Source organism: Bacillus rossius, chromosome 3, assembly GCF_032445375.1.
Source record: "Bacillus rossius redtenbacheri isolate Brsri chromosome 3, Brsri_v3, whole genome shotgun sequence".
NCBI lineage: Eukaryota > Metazoa > Arthropoda > Insecta > Phasmatodea > Bacillidae > Bacillus > Bacillus rossius.
In genome coordinates, this window is record NC_086332.1 from 20,634,094 (window position 1) to 20,652,664 (window position 18,571).

The 18,571-nt window shown below is 41.8% G+C and overlaps 1 protein-coding gene across 1 annotated transcript in view; it reads left to right on the plus strand.

The window, feature by feature from the left end:
• The window catches only part of LOC134530318 (UDP-glycosyltransferase UGT5-like), a 47,113-nt gene extending 32,642 nt beyond the window's left edge, over positions 1-14,471 (plus strand). The window contains exons 4-5 of the mRNA XM_063365043.1: positions 6,430-6,649; positions 13,864-14,471. Of these exons, the coding sequence (XP_063221113.1) occupies positions 6,430-6,649; positions 13,864-14,146 (503 nt within the window). The 3' untranslated portion in view covers positions 14,147-14,471. The remainder of the gene's footprint in view (positions 1-6,429; positions 6,650-13,863) is intronic.
• Positions 14,472-18,571: the final 4,100 nt, after the last annotated feature.

Genomic DNA, 18,571 nt, shown 5'->3' on the forward strand with positions numbered 1-18,571 from the left:
TTCAGTATAACTGCCCTCCTTCCCCTCCTGTTTCCAACCCTCCTCATTCTTCCCCTCCTCTTAACTCTCCCCTTTCTACCCTTCGCCCCTTCTCCTCATCCTTCCCTTCCTTCTCCTAACCACACTCTTCCTTCCCCTTCTTCCCCCATTACCCTCCTCTTCGTTTCCCTCCTTCTTCTCCCCTCCTCTTACTCTCCCCTTTCTACCCTTCGCTCCTTCTCCTCATCCTTCCCTTCCTTCTCCTAACCATCCTCTACCTTCCCCTTCTTCACCCCATAACCCTCCTCTTCGTTCCCCTCCTCCTTAACCTCATCTTCCGTCCCCTCCATGGAGCTAATATACAGTAATACATATGGAGAGGACAAGGGAAGGCTAGCAGAGGATGCGAGGTGAAGCCAGGTATCGGCGTTTGTTCCCTGCTTCCTACGCTGGAAGAAAACGAAAACGAGCCAAACTTGTCTCGCGCGGGCGAAAAATCTTCCAAACTAAACTCGCAACAGCTCCGAAACTATCAAAACAATCAAACTGAAAATTTTACTGGATTATCTGTAAACATTCTTCCCCACACCGCTTTAATATTTTTTTCTAAACATGAATACTTTCATTTTTAAAAATTAAATACCTATTTACTGCCAAATTTTTTTGTGAATACGCAGAGTAAATTTCAACATCGAGGAAAAATTTTTGTTTGCAACTATAGGTGGGGGACACCTGCGTATGAAATTAGGAAGAAGCTTCAAATTTTATTTATATACCACTCTTGACGCATTCAACCCCATACTTTTATTTTTACAGAGAGTTGAAGTGGGAATAATGTTTCAGTGGGTAACACTACCGACATATGTCTTCGTAACGCACTTCTTTTTGTTATTATACTTCTCAAATTTTATAATTTCATACACAACGTTTATAAAAAACGAATTTTTACTTACTTCATTTAATCTATTACAAATCTCTTGTAATATACGCGTATTAGTAGAAGTTAGAAGTCTTTTCAATATCATGTTAATGTTCCAGTCTACTTACTCAACCAACGTAACATGCAAACCTTAGCTAAACGCTGGTAGAGAATTGTTTGTAATAACTGTAATGCTATGCATATACTGACAATGTAAGAAACTTTCAATTTTATTAATTGTTTGCATAATAATTAATAATTTAAAAAAATCATAGAATAGGCCTTTATAGACTGAAAACCTTTCACGTAGTTTCAAGTAGCGTACATAAAAGTTTTTAAATATATATAATTACCAAATATTGTTGAATATATTTAACATTTTTATACATGTTACAACACACATATAATAACAAGCCTATATCTATATATATAAAAGAAAGACGTGTTAGTTACACTATTTATAACTCAAGAACAGCTGAACCGATTTGGCTGAAAATTGGTAGGAAGGTAGCTTAGAACCAGGAAACGGACATAGGATACTTTTTATCCTGTTCCCGGGGGGGGGGGAAATAATAGTTTAAAAAAAACTAAAAAACACGCTTTATATACAAAACCAAACTAAAAAATAGAAAATCAAGAAAGTAGGTATATTGTTCACAATAATCATAACCCACTCTCACTTTTCATTTAATTAAATGTCACTTTTCATTTAATTAAATGTCACAATATTTAGTAGGCTTTGTTTATATCGCACCAAAGACAAACTGAAAGAAAAGAGTTCGCACATGGGCGAAATGGTTTTCTTTACAATGTGCTAACTCTTTTCTTTCAGTTTGTCTTCGGCGCGATATCTTAAACAAAGCCTACTTAATATTGTGAAATTATATAAATTGACGAAAATCTTATTTTGCAAATTTAATAATGGAATAATCTTATCAAATTAGTGTATTGTCATCGGTCCTCGATAAATCTACAAAGTTTGAATGAAACCTGGCCGTTTAAAGTGGGTCAAAATCGCACCCAAAGTAATCGGTTACAAACATACAAACAAACAAACATACAGGTGAAGCTAATATAAAGCGTGTAAAAAAAGTGGTATAACAAAACGCAACTGAAAGCAAAAAGAAAAATTTATCAGTCAAAACATCAGTCTAGCCGTTCATTTGTTAAAAATGGTATAGCAAAACGCAACTGACATGGAATAACAAAACACAACTGACAGCTAAACGTAATGTTGTCTATGGTTGAGTATGGTTGAAAATTTGACAATGTAAATTTTTTATGTTGACCGGTTGATGTGCACTTAACTGAACATGGAAAGATATACGCAATGACTCGAGATGTTTTGGAGGCGCAATGATTTTACTGTCTGGCAATTTCCGTCAAACACTGCCAGTAATTCAAAGATAAACTGCTGCCGACGAAATAAACGTTTGCCTCAAATCATCGAATCTATGGCGCTATGTGAAGAAACTTCAGCTGACAATAAACATGAGAGTTGCATTGCTGAACGATACATCTGCTGAAGATTTCTCTGAGCAGTTGCTAACTATCGGTAATGGTCGAGTACCTATCGATGAATCGAGCGGATTGATTTCATTTCCTCCGAATTTCTGTAACTTTGTCTCATCGAAAGACGAACCCATCAACAAAGTATTCCCAAACATCATTACTAACCACAAAAAAAATTATTGGTTGAGTGAGTGAGCAATTTTGGCGGCTAATAATAAAGATGTAGATGACTTAAACTACATAATTCAGAATGAGATCATTGGTACACTGCATTCATTCAAATCTATTGACTGTGTAACAAATGAAGATGATGCCATCAAATATACAATTGAATTTTTAAACTCCTTGGATGTGCCTGGCTTACCACCGCAAAATTTACGACTAAAGGTTGGCTCCGTAGTAATCATGCTTCGAAACATAAACCAACCAGAACTGTGCAACGGAACGCGTTTGGTGGTAAGTAAATTGATGAAAAATGTGATTTACGCGACGATACTGAAAGGAAAATTTGAATGTGAGGAAGTTCTCATTCCGAGGATTCCGATGATCCCAACCGATATGCCGTTTGAGTTTAAACGACTTCAATTTCCGATCCGTCTTGCATTCGCCATGACCATTAACAAATCACAAGGCCAATCCTTGAAAGTTTGTGGTCTGAATCTATAAAATCCATGTTTTTCCCATGGTCAATTATATGTGGCATGTTCACGGTTCGGAAGACTATCTGCGTTATTTGTTCTTGCGCCTGATAATAAAACAAAAAATGTCGTCTATCATAAGGTGCTTCAATGAAGAGTGCAACCCATGCACCAAAATACATGGCCAATAAAGAATCATTAAAATACTTGATTTTTTTATTTATATTTATTATCTTAATAAAAAATGTAATTTAATAAAATCCAAAATCTGCTCATTTATTGCCTCTAAGGCGGAACAAAGTTCGTCGGGTCAGCTAGTAGGCTATAAAAAGACAGACGCCAAATTTTAGCATTTTGTATTTCTTTTCTCTGTGTGAATAAAATAACAGTTCTTAACGTAGTTGCTAATACATACTGTACTATATTTCTAAAAAAAAAATACGAAAACCCCTGACATCGTCACCATAACAATGATAAATTTGCAAAATAATTAAGGCACGTCTTTTAATGCTACGAAGCACACTCTTAAGAGAAATGTTTTAAACTTATGTTGGGATTTATCTAATATCTTAAAAGCATTGTGAAACCGTTCCTTTGAGGGAAACCTTAATATACCGAACACTATATCATCCTTTAATCGAGTTAGATTTTCGCTTCTTAAGACCCATTTGTCTTCAAAATGCACTGTACACAATGCATGGTTCGGAGACGCAGTCCAATTTTTCCGCTTTGTCGCTTTTTCCCAGATCTGTCGTTGATCGTCACGTTTTGGAAATCTATGAAAAAAGTAAAGAATTATACTAACAACTGAAACAACTTCTCCTTGTTAAATAGTTTTCTTAGGTTTTTCGAAAAGTTCGAAGATTAGTTACTTCTGTTTAAAACATTTGCCACTTTTTTCTGATGCTTCAAAAGTTTTGGGAATTAATTTAGTTAACAAATGAAAAAAAAAATCTTTAATACATGTGAAAAGCAACGCCATCCGGCTTGGAATTCCATCGATTTGTACAGCCATATGCACTACAGGAAATCACCATTGTAGCCGCACACCAGTGCCACTCAAACCTCAAGGACAAGTGGGCTGGGGCTGCGTTTGCAGTAGAAATACGCTCTCTTCCTCTTTCTTTTCAACCCTTCTTCGCAACCGGCTGGCTTCGCTCTCGCCCTACACATGTCCACTCCAGATCTTCTTACATGCTCCTTGGTCCCCTCCTCCTCCGGCCGGCCCTTCTTCCCCTGACCTTTCTATTCCTTCCCTCCGCTACCGTTACTAATCTTTCCCCTTCTCCTAGCCCTCATTTTTCTTCCCCTTCTTCACCTGCTTTTTCTATTCCTTCCCACCTCCAACCCTTCCTCGCATTTCTCCACTCCTTCTAAACCTCCTCTTTTTTCCCCTACTCTTACCCTTCATTTTCCTACACCCTTTCTTCCTACCCCTACTACACCATTACCTCGCTACTGTGGCCCCGACCACCGATTTCGGTGCTTTTTGACGAGACGTTAAATCTATGTCCTGTAACTTGTCTCACATTTGATGGCTCTAAAAAATATAGTACCTGTGGTACCCATTCCTCAAACCATAACTTGCAAAGAAATACCTCACGTTTGTTTGCAAACACTCTGTCGATAAAACAACAGCGGAGGAAAGATACACAGTCCACTGGTACTAATTTTGAGTACAGCCGATTTTCAGACACTTTGCAGTAAAAGGCAGGTTTTATTAATGTTAGTAATGATTTGGGGGTTGGGGTTGGGAAACACCGTGAATACTTAGTGCCCGAAAGAGCTTAAAATAATAAAGAAACAAAGAAACAGTAAAACAGTAAATAACTAATTCAATAAATTTTTTAAAAAGTTCATTTTTACTGGCAGTAACACTAAAAGATTGTGAAGAAAACAGATAAATATGGTTAAAACTGTAAAACCATATCATTAGAAACAGTAAAATGATACAATAAAAACAGTAAAAATGTTTAGAGTAATCTCCACAAGGACACAACAGAAAATACAAAACCTCAAAGTTCACAAAATGTTGGAAAATCCCACCTTTCGTAAAACTGGATCTCAGCACGTGACCCCTCCGAGTTCTGTTCCTGACTTTCCCCCGCGTGAGTAACAAGGAGGATGCTGACATGAGCAGGCCAGTTTTATCGAGGTGCTTCTCTCACTCCACTTCTCCTTCTCATCGCTCCGCCCCCTCGTCCGTCCTTGACAACGCCTATGGTGAATACATGTTTACCAGTAATTCCATTCATTCCCCCCCCCCTTTTTTTTTTCACGCAACCACCCAAAATATATACCATAGTGTTTAATCACACCATTTTGGACAGCTTAACAATGGCCAAAAGACTTAAGAGACCTTAACGGCAGCTCCCCTGGGAAATTGATTTTAATTGGTTGATTTTTAAAATTATGTTTAATGTTTGGTTCTAAATTTTAGTAATTTTTAGTTTATTTTAGTAAATTAGTTTTATTTAATTTGTAGTTAATTTTTTTGGCACCTAAGCGTCGATAGAAACAACTGTATAGTTATTTTAAGGTAAAGTTGGCAGCCTGGTTCTTATCACGTAAAGTTTTTAATGCTTTTTTAATTTAAATTGTTTTAAGATATTTTTGTTGAATTAAGTGTAACGGATATTGTACGTGAGGCCTAAAATACGTGGACAAGTATGAACTATAAAATAAGTTAATGAACGTGAGCGTCAATAAAAAGTGTTTGCACGTCTCCGCCGCCAGGCGCGGTAGGAGAGAGGGGCGAAGAGTGGCGTAATGACGAGTACGACGGGGGTTTCGCATGAAATGGAAATGTGTAACCGCGGTTTTGCCATCTGTGACGAATAGCACGAACCAAAGTTTACAAAGCCAATGGGAAACTTTAGAGTATTAACTGTTTAGTGAATTTTAACAATATGAGCAGTAGGTATATTAATCAAATTCATTTTAGAAATTCAGTTCCAAAGTCGGGGTTTATTATTTTTTCAATTTTTTTTTTTGCTTTTATCGGAGCCGTTTCAATATATAGTTAAAAATTACGGTATGCAAATGGAATGATTTTTATGGTCAACGTAACTGCTCCGGCATCGAATCCTAGCGGCGAGCCGGGAAACTACGTGTGATTAGCGTCCAGAAATTTATTTGAAGACGTAATTTGCCTATATTCATCACGCTTAGCATTATTTTAACGAATTATATGTTATATTTCGTGTTAGATTTTCGTGTTAAAAGTGTTTTTGCAACATGAGAAGAACACATAGAACACATGAATTATTTGCTCGTTACCGAGGTTAGGTGTTACACATCTCTGGCGAGTACTGAAAGACCGAGTATGTACTAAAAGACTCGCTAACAATTTATTGTATATATTTTTTGGTCATTCCCAAGGTCACCGAAATGTCAAAGCCTTCATCACTCACGGCGGACTCATGGGGAGCATGGAGGCGGCATACTTCGGTGTTCCGATGGTGGCCATGCCGCTGTTCGGAGACCAGCACCTTAACGTAAGGTCCTTCGTCGAGGAGGGCATCGCTGTGAAGTTGGACTACTCGACCATCAGCAAGGACTCTCTTCTGGCGGCCCTCAGGACAGTGCTAGATGATCCCAGGTACAGAGCTTCTACTATTTTTTGACGTGACAACGTCTAATAAATCGATGAACGCCGGCTGCACGCACGAAAAAGTGTCCCGTTACGCTCATTGTACGCTTGCGCCGCATCTATCTCTCTTCCACTCGATTGGAACAACCGTCAATTTAACTTTTTCGAGGCACATTAAACTTGAAACACTCCCATTCGTTTCCTAAGTTCCTATCATCGTCCTATCCTTAACAGCATAACACAGATTGGAAGAAGTTAAATAGCAAACATGTATAAAAGTTATAGTTAAAATAATCTCTTCGTTAAAGTAATAAACATATTTGAATCAATGAGTGCAAATAAAAATAAATGTATCAATTAAATTGTAGATTTCATTTCACTCCTTCTTTGTATCCATACAAAATAGTAATAATTCCATAAAAATGATTCCATTTTATTCATAAAAGTATGCAATAATTTCATCAATATTTTGTTATGAAGTTGTCACGTTAAACTATCGTCCGTAAACCGACTTTACAGACAACCAGTTTTTTTTTTTGGGCTTGAAACTGACTGCTTACGATTAATTTTTGTACACACCGAAAGGATTTAATTTTTAGTTTTGATACGTTAGTGACAAATATACGATCCAAAATTCAATCACTTTAATTTTTTCGCTGCCTCTGGAAAAATATAATCAACATTTTATTTAGTAAATAAATATAATATTGAGAGTGTAGAAAATTATTTGCCTCAGCCAACCAAACATTTTATTTCACTCCGGCAGTTTACATTTTAAACTGTGGCTTACGTTGAAGGAATAGTTAAGTAATTCCGCTTAAAAATAATAAAGAATAAAACGTACTGGTAAGTACAAACATATTTTTCAGCAAATTGCATAACAATTTTGTCCAAAATTGTTTAATTTTAGAATATTGGAATCAACAGAAAATTTTTCAGAGTTTCTGCATAATTCAAATTAATTTATGATTTTACAGTGATTGGAATGTATAAATAATTAAAGTTAGAACTGAAACATCAATGACGAAACAGTATCTATCAACTGGGATAATTTCCGAATACTTTTAGCTATTTTAACGTTAAAAAAATTGCTGCGTTTTTAAAACCAATTCGTCTTTTAATTTTTACATTTATTTGAACTGATTTTCATACGAAATTTATTAATTAAAAAAAAGTTACTTTACAGACAATACCAAAAAGATATTCATTTTAGTAAATAGTTCAATATTTTTCTCATTTTGAAGACCAATACAATAAAAAATTAACTTTGTGAACCTCACATCTTATTGTACAAGAACTAGGAACCAAATAACTCGTACTTTTCAATGAAAATAGTTTTTAATGCTTTCTTAAATGAACTAAGTACAAAACAGACACAAATAAAAAAGTAATTATACTTGGTTTCGGAACACAGGGAATATATAAATGTGCAATACTGTAAGATTGTAATATTGTTGCCTATAATTGGGACTGTTTATATGATAACGAGATTTAACGAACTTTAGACAGCGACAGCAAGCACAACAATGCGTTTACAGAAAACTCCATAAGGTCGCAACGCGATAACAGCGGAAAACCGCGAACTTCTTCTTTAGTTGACAAAATAGTAACTCTGAGCGTCCAGTTTTGTTTATTCTTTCTGCACAAGGACAAAAATTTTAATTTTATCGCGAAGTAATGACGTTCAGCCTAGTTGCAAACATTACTGTGTGATATAACATAAGTTATTTTCGAAATTTCCACGAGTGGAGACCCAGAAATAAACGCTGGTTCATTCCGCAAAAGGCTTAAATTGAAATACTTTTATTTCTGATCGGCTTCTACTACTGGCCCAGAGTTTATATTGAACAGACTCCGGGCCAATAAGAAACACTCGACCTAAGAACTACGGAATCTCACACGTCCTAGTTAACACGTCTCGCATGTCAGCAGCCAACGAGCAGGAAAAATTTGCCCGGATATGCAAATGACGTGTGTCTTCCAGTCTCTATTCATAAGCCGTGAAACGGGTTCGAACACTATATCGTTACAAAAAATGCAAATCCGCCTGCGAATTCCCTAGGACGTACAAAAAACCTTGCTTTGGGTCAAAACTGTGCGTTGTAACCAGCAGAACTATTTTCAAAGTTTTGGTACTGAACGTGATTGGTTGAAACTCAGTATTCATAAGAACGAAAGATTTCGCTCGTAATTCGAACACGTCCCAGGGAAATGGAAAGAGGAGGGGGGCGAAGCCACACCTCATTCTAAAATGTCCATGGCCCAGATGGTATTAGAGCTCTGTGGAAGCCCCCATAAAAATTATGGGGGGACGGGGCAGGATCAACACCCCCCCCCCCTCCACTAAGTTGAAAATTGTACTTAGAATATTTTTCGCACCCGAGATTGGTTGTGTGTTGTGTTAGTTGCGGTGTGTGTCTTCTATGCCATAGCAAGTATAGTGTACATTTTAAGATTTCTCTGCACGCGGGATACCGCGGGTCCGTCGCACTCGACATGGCCCAAGTGTTTTGCGCGTGAATTTTAACAGACAAATATTTTTGCCTACAAGAATGCAATAAGCTGATAACTTTAAAATATACAGAAAGTTTTCCATAAAACATATTTTTGAAATCAAACCAGTTTCACGGTCACGCTTTTGCAAGTGCAAAGAGGCTTCGTAATTCCAAAGGGGCGTCCCCCACCACTTCCTCAAACCGGAATCTACGTCCATGGTCAGAGCAACTATGTATTTGCATAATACTTGCAAGGTGCACCACAAGTGTGCGTGAATACCACTTATATGTACACAGGGGTAAACATTGTTTCTTGATGTGTAACATCTTAGCTCTCGGTATACGGCATTAGGTAGGAGTAATTGCGTGAATGCAACGTAAGTCGCATGAGCGGAAATATATGACCACGATCCTCCTATCTGTAGCGGATGGGAGGAACCAAATTTCACAAGGCCAAAAGGTAACTTTATAACATTAACTATTTAATGCATTTTAACAAGATGAGCGGTATTTTAATAAAATTCCTTGTCGAAAATCAGGTCCAAAGCCAGGGTTTAGGATTTTTAAAAGTCTTGTTTCACTTTTATCGGAGCCGTTTCTAATAGTTTGAAAATTCTACCATCTGTTCCAAAGCCGGAATTTGGTAAATTTTTTTGAAGTCTTTCATTATTTACTTTGAAATTTCGGTCTGAAAATGGAATTATTCAATAGTCGACGTAGCTGCTCCTGCAGAGAATTCTAGCGGCGTGAGCGCAAAATACGTGCGATTAGCGTCCATAAATGTAGTTAAAAACACAATTTGCGTATATTTATCACGCTTGGCATTATTTTTATAAAAGAATTCCCGCGTTAAACTCCGTGTCCGAGTTGGTCGTTGTAAGCGTATTTCAAACGGGAGAGCACGCGAATCCGCTAGTCACCGAGGCGAAGAAAGAAAGAAATAAAGAGGCTCTTTTACCCTTCTTAGCTTTAGCCCTCCGGGATTTCTTATGTCCTTTTATTTTTGGTGTAAATTATTTGAAGTAATTATAACCACCAAATCAGGGGGAATTTATTTCATAACCGGGCGCTTATACAAGCCTCGGGGCCCCCATGGGCGTGGGTAACGGATCACGCCGTACACGCAATCAGAAATTGGCTAACCAGATAAATTGGCTGTGTCCTTAGCCCTTAGACTTTATCAGCACCACTGGCACCGCATGCCTATCTCCCACATCATTCTGGGACCCCTCAAAACACCCGTGGTCCGGTCGAGACCTATCCAACACCTCTCGAAAGCTTACCAGACTAGTAGCCGGAGCTGTTTCACCGCTCACTGCGTCAGCTTTTCACGAGGCTAGGGAACCCCCTCTAGGCGATAAGGTCACCTCTGCCAAGTGCGAAGCCGATGCCAGTCGTGGTCCAGTAGTGGTGGTAGTAGGAGTGGTGGTGGTAGTGGTCGTGGTGGTCGTGGTGGTGATGGTAGTGGTGGTGGTAGTAGTGGTGTAGGAGTGGTGGTGGTAGTGGTAGTAGGAGTGGTGGTGGTAGTGGTGGTGGTGATGGTAGTAGGAGTGGTGGTGGTGGTGGTAGTAGTGGTGGTGGTAGTGGTGGTGGTGGTAGTAGGAGTGGTGGTGGTGGTAGTAGTGGTGGTGGTAGTGGTGGTGGTAGTGGTGGTAGTAGGAGTGGTGGTGGTGGTGGTAGTGGTAGTATGAGTGGTGGTGGTGGTAGTAGTGGTAGTAGGAGTGGTGGTGGTAGTGGTGGTGGTAGTAGTGGTGTAGGAGTGGTGGTGGTAGTGGTAGTAGGAGTGGTGGTGGTAGTGGTGGTGGTGATGGTAGTAGGAGTGGTGGTGGTGGTAGTAGTGGTGGTGGTAGTGGTGGTGGTAGTGGTGGTGGTGATGGTAGTAGGAGTGGTGGTGGTGGTAGTAGTGGTGGTGGTAGTGGTGGTGGTGGTAGTAGGAGTGGTGGTGGTGGTAGTAGTGGTGGTGGTAGTGGTGGTGGTGGTAGTGGTGGTGGTGATGGTAGTAGGAGTGGTGGTGGTGGTAGTAGTGGTGGTGGTAGTGGTGGTAGTGGTAGTAGGAGTGGTGGTGGTGGTGGTAGTAGTGGTGGTGGTAGTGGTGGTGGTAGTGGTGGTAGTAGGAGTGGTGGTGGTGGTGGTAGTGGTAGTAGGAGTGGTGGTGGTTGTAGTAGTGGTAGTAGGAGTGGTGGTGGTAGTGGTGGTGGTAGTGGTGGTAGTGGTGGTGGTGGTAGTGGTAGTAGGAGTGGTGGTGGTAGTGGTGGTGGTGATGGTAGTAGGAGTGGTGGTGGTGGTAGTAGTGGTAGTAGGAGTGGTGGTGGTAGTGGTGGTGGTGGTGGTAGTGGTGGTGGTGGTAGTGGTGGTAGTGGTGGTGGTAGTGGTGGTGGTGGTGGTGGTAGTAGTGGTGTAGGAGTGGTGGTGGTAGTGGTAGTAGGAGTGGTGGTGGTAGTGGTGGTGGTGGTGGTAGTGGTGGTGGTGGTGGTAGTGGTAGTAGGAGCGGTGGTGGTGGTAGTAGTGGTAGTAGGAGTGGTGGTGGTAGTGGTGGTGGTGGTAGTGGTGGTGGTGGTAGTGGTGGTAGTGGTGGTGGTAGTGGTGGTGGTAGTGGTGGTGATGGTAGTGGTGGTGGTAGTAGTGGTGTAGGAGTGGTGGTGGTAGTGGTAGTAGGAGTGGTGGTGGTAGTGGTGGTGGTGATGGTAGTAGGAGTGGTGGTGGTGGTAGTAGTGGTGGTGGTAGTGGTGGTGGTGATGGTAGTAGGAGTGGTGGTGGTGGTAGTAGTGGTAGTAGGAGTGGTGGTGGTAGTGGTGGTGGTAGTAGGAGTGGTGGTGGTAGTAGTGGTGGTGTTAGTGGTGGTGGTAGTGGTGGTAGTAGGAGTGGTGGTGGTGGTAGTGGTAGTAGGAGTGGTGGTGGTGGTAGTAGTGGTAGTAGGAGTGGTGGTGGTAGTGGTGGTGGTAGTAGTGGTGTAGGAGTGGTGGTGGTAGTGGTAGTAGGAGTGGTGGTGGTAGTGGTGGTGGTGATGGTAGTAGGAGTGGTGGTGGTGGTAGTAGTGGTGGTGGTAGTGGTGGTGGTGGTAGTGGTGGTGGTGATGGTAGTAGGAGTGGTGGTGGTGGTAGTAGTGGTGGTGGTAGTGGTGGTGGTGGTAGTAGGAGTGGTGGTGGTGGTAGTAGTGGTGGTGGTAGTGGTGGTGGTGGTAGTGGTGGTGGTGATGGTAGTAGGAGTGGTGGTGGTGGTAGTAGTGGTGGTGGTAGTGGTGGTGGTGGTAGTAGGAGTGGTGGTGGTGATGGTAGTAGTGGTGGTGGTAGTGGTGGTGGTAGTGGTGGTAGTAGGAGTGGTGGTGGTGGTGGTAGTGGTAGTAGGAGTGGTGGTGGTTGTAGTACTGGTAGTAGGAGTGGTGGTGGTAGTGGTGGTGGTGGTCGTGGTGGTAGTGGTGGTGGTGGTAGTGGTAGTAGGAGTGGTGGTGGTAGTGGTGGTGGTGATGGTAGTAGGAGTGGTGGTGGTGATAGTAGTGGTAGTAGGAGTGGTGGTGGTAGTGGTGGTGGTGGTGGTAGTGGTGGTGGTGGTAGTGGTGGTAGTGGTGGTGGTGGTAGTGGTGGTGGTAGTAGTGGTGTAGGAGTGGTGGTGGTAGTGGTAGTAGGAGTGGTGGTGGTAGTGGTGGTGGTGGTGGTAGTGGTGGTGGTGGTGGTAGTGGTAGTAGAAGTGGTGGTGGTGGTAGTAGTGGTAGTAGGAGTGGTGGTGGTAGTGGTGGTAGTGGTGGTGGTGGTAGTGGTGGTAGTGGTGGTGGTAGTGGTGGTGGTAGTGGTGGTGATGGTAGTGGTGGTGGTAGTAGTGGTGTAGGAGTGGTGGTGGTAGTGGTAGTAGGAGTGGTGGTGGTAGTGGTGGTGGTGGTAGTAGGAGTGGTGGTGGTGGTAGTAGTGGTGGTAGTAGTGGTGGTGGTAGTGGTGGTGGTAGTGGTGGTAGTAGGAGTGGTGGTGGTGGTGGTGGTAGTAGTGGTAGTAGGAGTGGTGGTGGTAGTGGTGGTGGTGGTAGTGGTGGTAGTGGTGGTGATGGTAGTAGTAGTGGTTGTAGTGGTGGTAGTAGGTGTGGTGGTGGTAGTGGTAGTAGGTGTGGTGGTGGTAGTGGTGGTGGTAGTGGTGGTGGTGGTAGTGGTAGTGGTGGTGGTGGTGGTAGTAGTGGTGGTGGTAGTGGTCGTGGTGGTAGTAGGAGTGGTAGTAGTGGTGGTAGTAGGAGTGGTGGTGGTGGTAGTAGTGGTAGTAGGAGTGGTGGTGGTAGTAGGAGTGGTGGTGGTAGTAGGAGTGGTAGTGGTAGTAGGAGCGGTGGTGGTGGTAGTAGTGGTAGTAGGAGTGGTGGTGGTAGTGGTGGTGGTGGTAGTGGTGGTGGTGGTGGTAGTAGGAGTGGTGGTGGTAGTAGGAGTGGTAGTGGTGGTGATGGTAGTGGTGGTAGTAGGAGTGGTGGTGGTAGTGGTGGTGGTAGTGGTAGTAGGAGTGGTGGTGGTAGTGGTAGTAGGAGTGGTGGTGGTAGTAGGAGTGGTAATGTTAGTAGGAGTGGTGGTGATAGTGGTGGTGGTAGTGGTAGTAGGAGTGGTGGTGGTGGTAGTAGTGGTAGTAGGAGTGGTGGTGGTAGTAGGAGTGGTGGTGGTAGTGGTGGTGATATTGGTGGTAGTAGGAGTGGTGGTGGTAGTGATGGTGGTGATAGTGGTGAGAAAACCTAAACGGGGGATGTCGTTTCTCTCGGCCCGCGCAGCTACGCGGAGAACGCCAGGCGGTTGTCGACGGCGCTGCGCGACCGGCCCTCGCCGCCGCTGGACACTGCCGCCTACTGGCTGGAGTACGCGGCCAGGCACCGGGGGGCGCCGCAGCTGCGGTCCGCGGCGCGGGAGCTCGCCTGGCACCAGTACCTGCTGCTCGACGTCTCTGCATTCCTGCTCCTAGGCGCGCTCCTCGCGGTCGCCGCGACCGCCCGGCTCTTCCGCGCCGCCTGTCGCCGCGACAAGCGCAGGAACAGCGCCGACAAGAAACTGCAATAGACTTGTTCAAACGAAGTCATCGCTGAGTTATAAATTTAGCCAGGAGACGGCGTGCTGTGACGTAGTTTGAGTCACTTTTCAACTCGCCATCGCCGCATTGAGACACCCATGAAATTGCGGAAATGGTGCTCGACCACGCCCGATAATGGCTAATAAGTACGTTTTATAATGTCCGTCGTTTAACACAGTTACGTCTATAAAATACGGACCTTCAAAACTGTGCAAACAGTTAAATGCTAGACATAACAGTCCTTGTAAATTTTAACTGCATTTTGTCTGTTTTGTAGACCTACCTAATAAACAAACACAAATCACACACACACTAGCTTATGTTGAGTTTTTTATGATTATTATTCGTAAAAACACATCTTTACCAAATGGCAAAATGGCTGAGATCAGTTGATACATCCAAGCCTTCAGTTGACATGTCCAAGCCTTCAGTACTTCGTTTTTTGACAAAAATCTCTGTCGCTTGTGGTTTCTTGGCTTGTGTGTTTTAGCCATGTTAAAAGTGAGGACTTTGCCAATGTTTCGGTCGAAATTGCAGTCATCATCAGGGTAACAGTCTGCTACCTTGATGATGGCGACTGCATTGTCGATCGAAACGTAGGTGAACGTTTTACTTTTGACTCACAAGCCTAGACACATCAGACAATGGCCGCAAAAGTGTGCGATTCTTATTATTCTCATTTACTTTTTATCAAGTTAAATGTGATTTATTTATTTGTTTATGTATATGTATATAATGTGCAAGTTGTGTGTGTTAGCATACGTAAGTTATTGAATCCTGCGCACTGAATTTGTGCTTTGATATAACTCAACTCTCAAGAGTTTACTCACTGATTTCTCAGAAAAAGTGAAAAAAGCATGCCACTAGAGGATGCGTGAGTAGTTTTGTTTGAACTATTATTCTTCTTTTTTTTAAATAAAATTACCCAACACGTGTTATTAAGCATTTGTAAAGAGTCGTGTAGAAAATAGTAAGCACTATGCAATGAATTAAGCCTGATGGAAGACCCTTCTGTGCTCTGTGCCCGGTCCAGAGGTTTCTTCATTGTAAATTGCGGCCGTTTGCAATCAGGTTAAATGAGTTGGGACTATAGTCTCCTCGGAGTCCCCAGTCACCGTCTGGGACCTCTACGCACAATCATGCAACCCTGCATTCACCTTTACCTCCAGTTATTTCATCCCCTACCTTCACGTGAGCTGATAAAGAACAAAAAGAATCCAGACTGAGGTTTCCAGAAAAACAGCGCCGGTAGTTTTAATTATATTTTATATAATTATTTGTAATAATGCTTCATAAAAAAGTACATAAATATTAATGTATGGAGTTTATAAAGCATTTATTTACACGCCTTTCTCATTTTTAACATGTCGTTAACTCTATCCCAACACCCCAACACCTCGGCCAGTCTCAAACATATGAGCACTGAATCAGTACCCAAGAGTTTTGTAGCAAACACAATGTGTGGCGTGAAGATCTAGCCATTCAGAAGGCAATCCGAAGGTCCGAAAAATTACATCCGTCCTTCCGTCAAAATCTTCCCAAATTTAAACTTTCGTCGGATGGACGGATAAAATCATAACCTCTTAAATTTTAGCAAGGTATTGCCGGCAAACTTTAACATCATTACGGTTTTGAATTTTGTTCATTTGTTTGATACCATGACTTAATAATTACGTACGATAAATAATGGACATGTAGAAATAAATATCACCGCAAAAATAAATTAGTTCAATGGTTCATCTACCTACATAAAATTAATTTTCACCACAGTTTAAGCCTTCTAGTTTGATGGCGGCATCGAAATGGGAAATATTGTGATCGAAGCGTGGAGTGTTTTGAATGCTCGTCTTGTTGCCATATCGTCACAGATCTTTTCCAAGAATCATTGCGCAAGAGCGACAGTTCTCAAGGTCGAAGAAGCGATGAAGAGAGAACGTGTTGGTCGACCTTGTAGTTATTCACGCAGGACCACGCGTGCCAACTCTCCGGCTCTGCTTTGCATTCAGATTGTTCAGTTTCATTGCAGTCCCTGATGTTGCACAATACAAGCATGGCATATTAATTTTCGTTGTTAGTTTTTCAACACATATCAGAAATATATTTCCTTTTTTTTTACATCATTTACTCTTTCACACTAATTGTTTCAAGAAATTAAACTCACAATAGCAAGCTTGCTCGTGATTGGTTGTCTGTCTCTATATGTTGCATAAGGTATTAGAACTATATCATACACATATTGAAAAAATATTTCATAAAGTACAATAATGACAAAAATATAAAATAAAAAACAAAGCATAGCACTGTATCTTTTATTTGTAAAAAGTCAAGAACATATCTATGATTAAAATTTTTTCGTGATTAATTGCGTCATTGACCTTCACTTTCCATCAGGCCCAAACAGACGTCGCAATTGTTTTGTCATAGGGAGCCTATTGCGTTCGTCTGTGCTGTCATAGTTGTGCTGTCAAGAATGTCTGTTTAGTAACATCGTTGGGCTCGTCATTCGCTGTGTTGTGCAATGTTGTTGTCTGTCTTTACTTGCTGTTTTTGTTGAAACCGTCTCGTGGTCGTTAGCCCACTGTGTTCGTATTGCTGTTATTGTTCCATGACTAAATTCCTTCACAGGATATGCTGTGCTGCCTAATATATGAAATTTGACAGCAGCTGATACAGGCTTGTTTTCTGCGGGCGGGTTTACCATAAAAAAACAGTGGAAACTGCAGTGATGTAGATCCATATAATTGTGTTAAATCAAAATACCACATTGAAAGAATAATTTTAAAATATTACCCTAATGTGGCATAGTAGCTCCATTCGAATGCGATATTTGTCATATTAAGGGAACTATAGCGAAATCTGTTGTTTTTTAAACCTTCCCCATGTTACCCCTTTGGTAAGATTTTTCATATTAACGAACTCTTTCAAGATTTTCCATGCCTACATTTTATGTATCAGTTTAAAAATGATCTATGCCAAATTTAGATAATTATTTTGTCCATAAAAGGGTAATTTATACAGAATGTTTCTGAATATGAACGACAAATTTCATATAGTGTTTTGAAGTGAAAGGGTGTGGTGGTAAAGGCTAGAAGGAGACAGTTCAACAATGTAGTGCGAGCAAAATTAAAAATGTTTATTAAAAGTACATTCATGCATTCTTGAGACTCTATGATTCTTGCAATATCCACAGCGAGTAAACCGCAACGAATAATAATTAACAGAGAAATTTCCAGGCCCAAAATTAATCAGAAATGTTACACCGTCATATGAGAGTAAAGGTATTTTTCTTTTTTTGCAGCTCATCATAAATAAACTATTAAACAAAAAAACTGCAAAAAAGAACCAGGCTTCATACTGAATAGATAACAATTTCACTAAAGTTTAACTTCCAATGGTTACGGCAACTAACACTCATCATTCATTAAACTCCCAATATTTGCATACCTATACATTTTGTTTATAGTTCCTAAGAAATAAAACACGAAATAATTGTATACTGATTGATGTCGCTAGAACATAACTTACAACTAATAACCATAATAAATATTAACGTTCAAAGCTACAGTTCGTAAGTTCCGTGTGCGCACTGAATTGTTCCTAGACACTCGTTGGTGCCCTTGGGTAAATTGCGAGTAGTTCACAGATGTAATAGAAGACCCCTCGCGTGCTGGGCTAATGCAAAGTCGAGCACTCGCCTCACGAACCCGTGGTCTGGATGTCCGCTCCAGGGCGTCGCTGCGACAAGTAGTCTCGTCGTCGCCTGCCGCGTCACGCGCTACTCGCAGTCGGCGACCCACGCGGTCCTCGACGGCGACTCACTGATGGGCACGCGAAGTCCCGCCGGAGGCTCAGCGAAGAAGCGCCGCAACCCAGTAGTACTCGTCAGCTCCCAGGACGCGGCGACCCGCCACACTCGCGCACTTGCATGAGCACAGGGTCTGCACGAGTCACTACATTATTTCCCCTATCGTAGCCGACGCCGTTAGTCGGGGGTCGCACAGTCCGTCCCACTCCGAGACTCAAGTCGCTGCTGTGGTAATTCGACTGAAGTCCAGTTCAGAAACTCTGCCCTTCGTGTCACTTGTTGCTCCGTCTCAAAACACAGTGCCTTCTGATATTTAGCGTGACATAAACCCTTGTCCGGTCTTTACTTGAACTCGCTAACTCACCCGACGAGTAAAAAATGCGACAGTCGTCGGCGAGCGTTTTCCACCCTCAGGTGATGTTGACCCACAACAAAAGGGTCCGATTCCGCAGAGCGAGTTTATCCACACAGCAGTAGCCCAGCGAGTATCAAATCGCTCCAAGAGTTGAACTAGTGAGTATATGTTGACAGATACATGTTACCTTTCTCGTGGGGCTAAGTCAATTGTGTTCTCTAACTGCGATTGTACCAAGTCCGAACTGACCGCTGA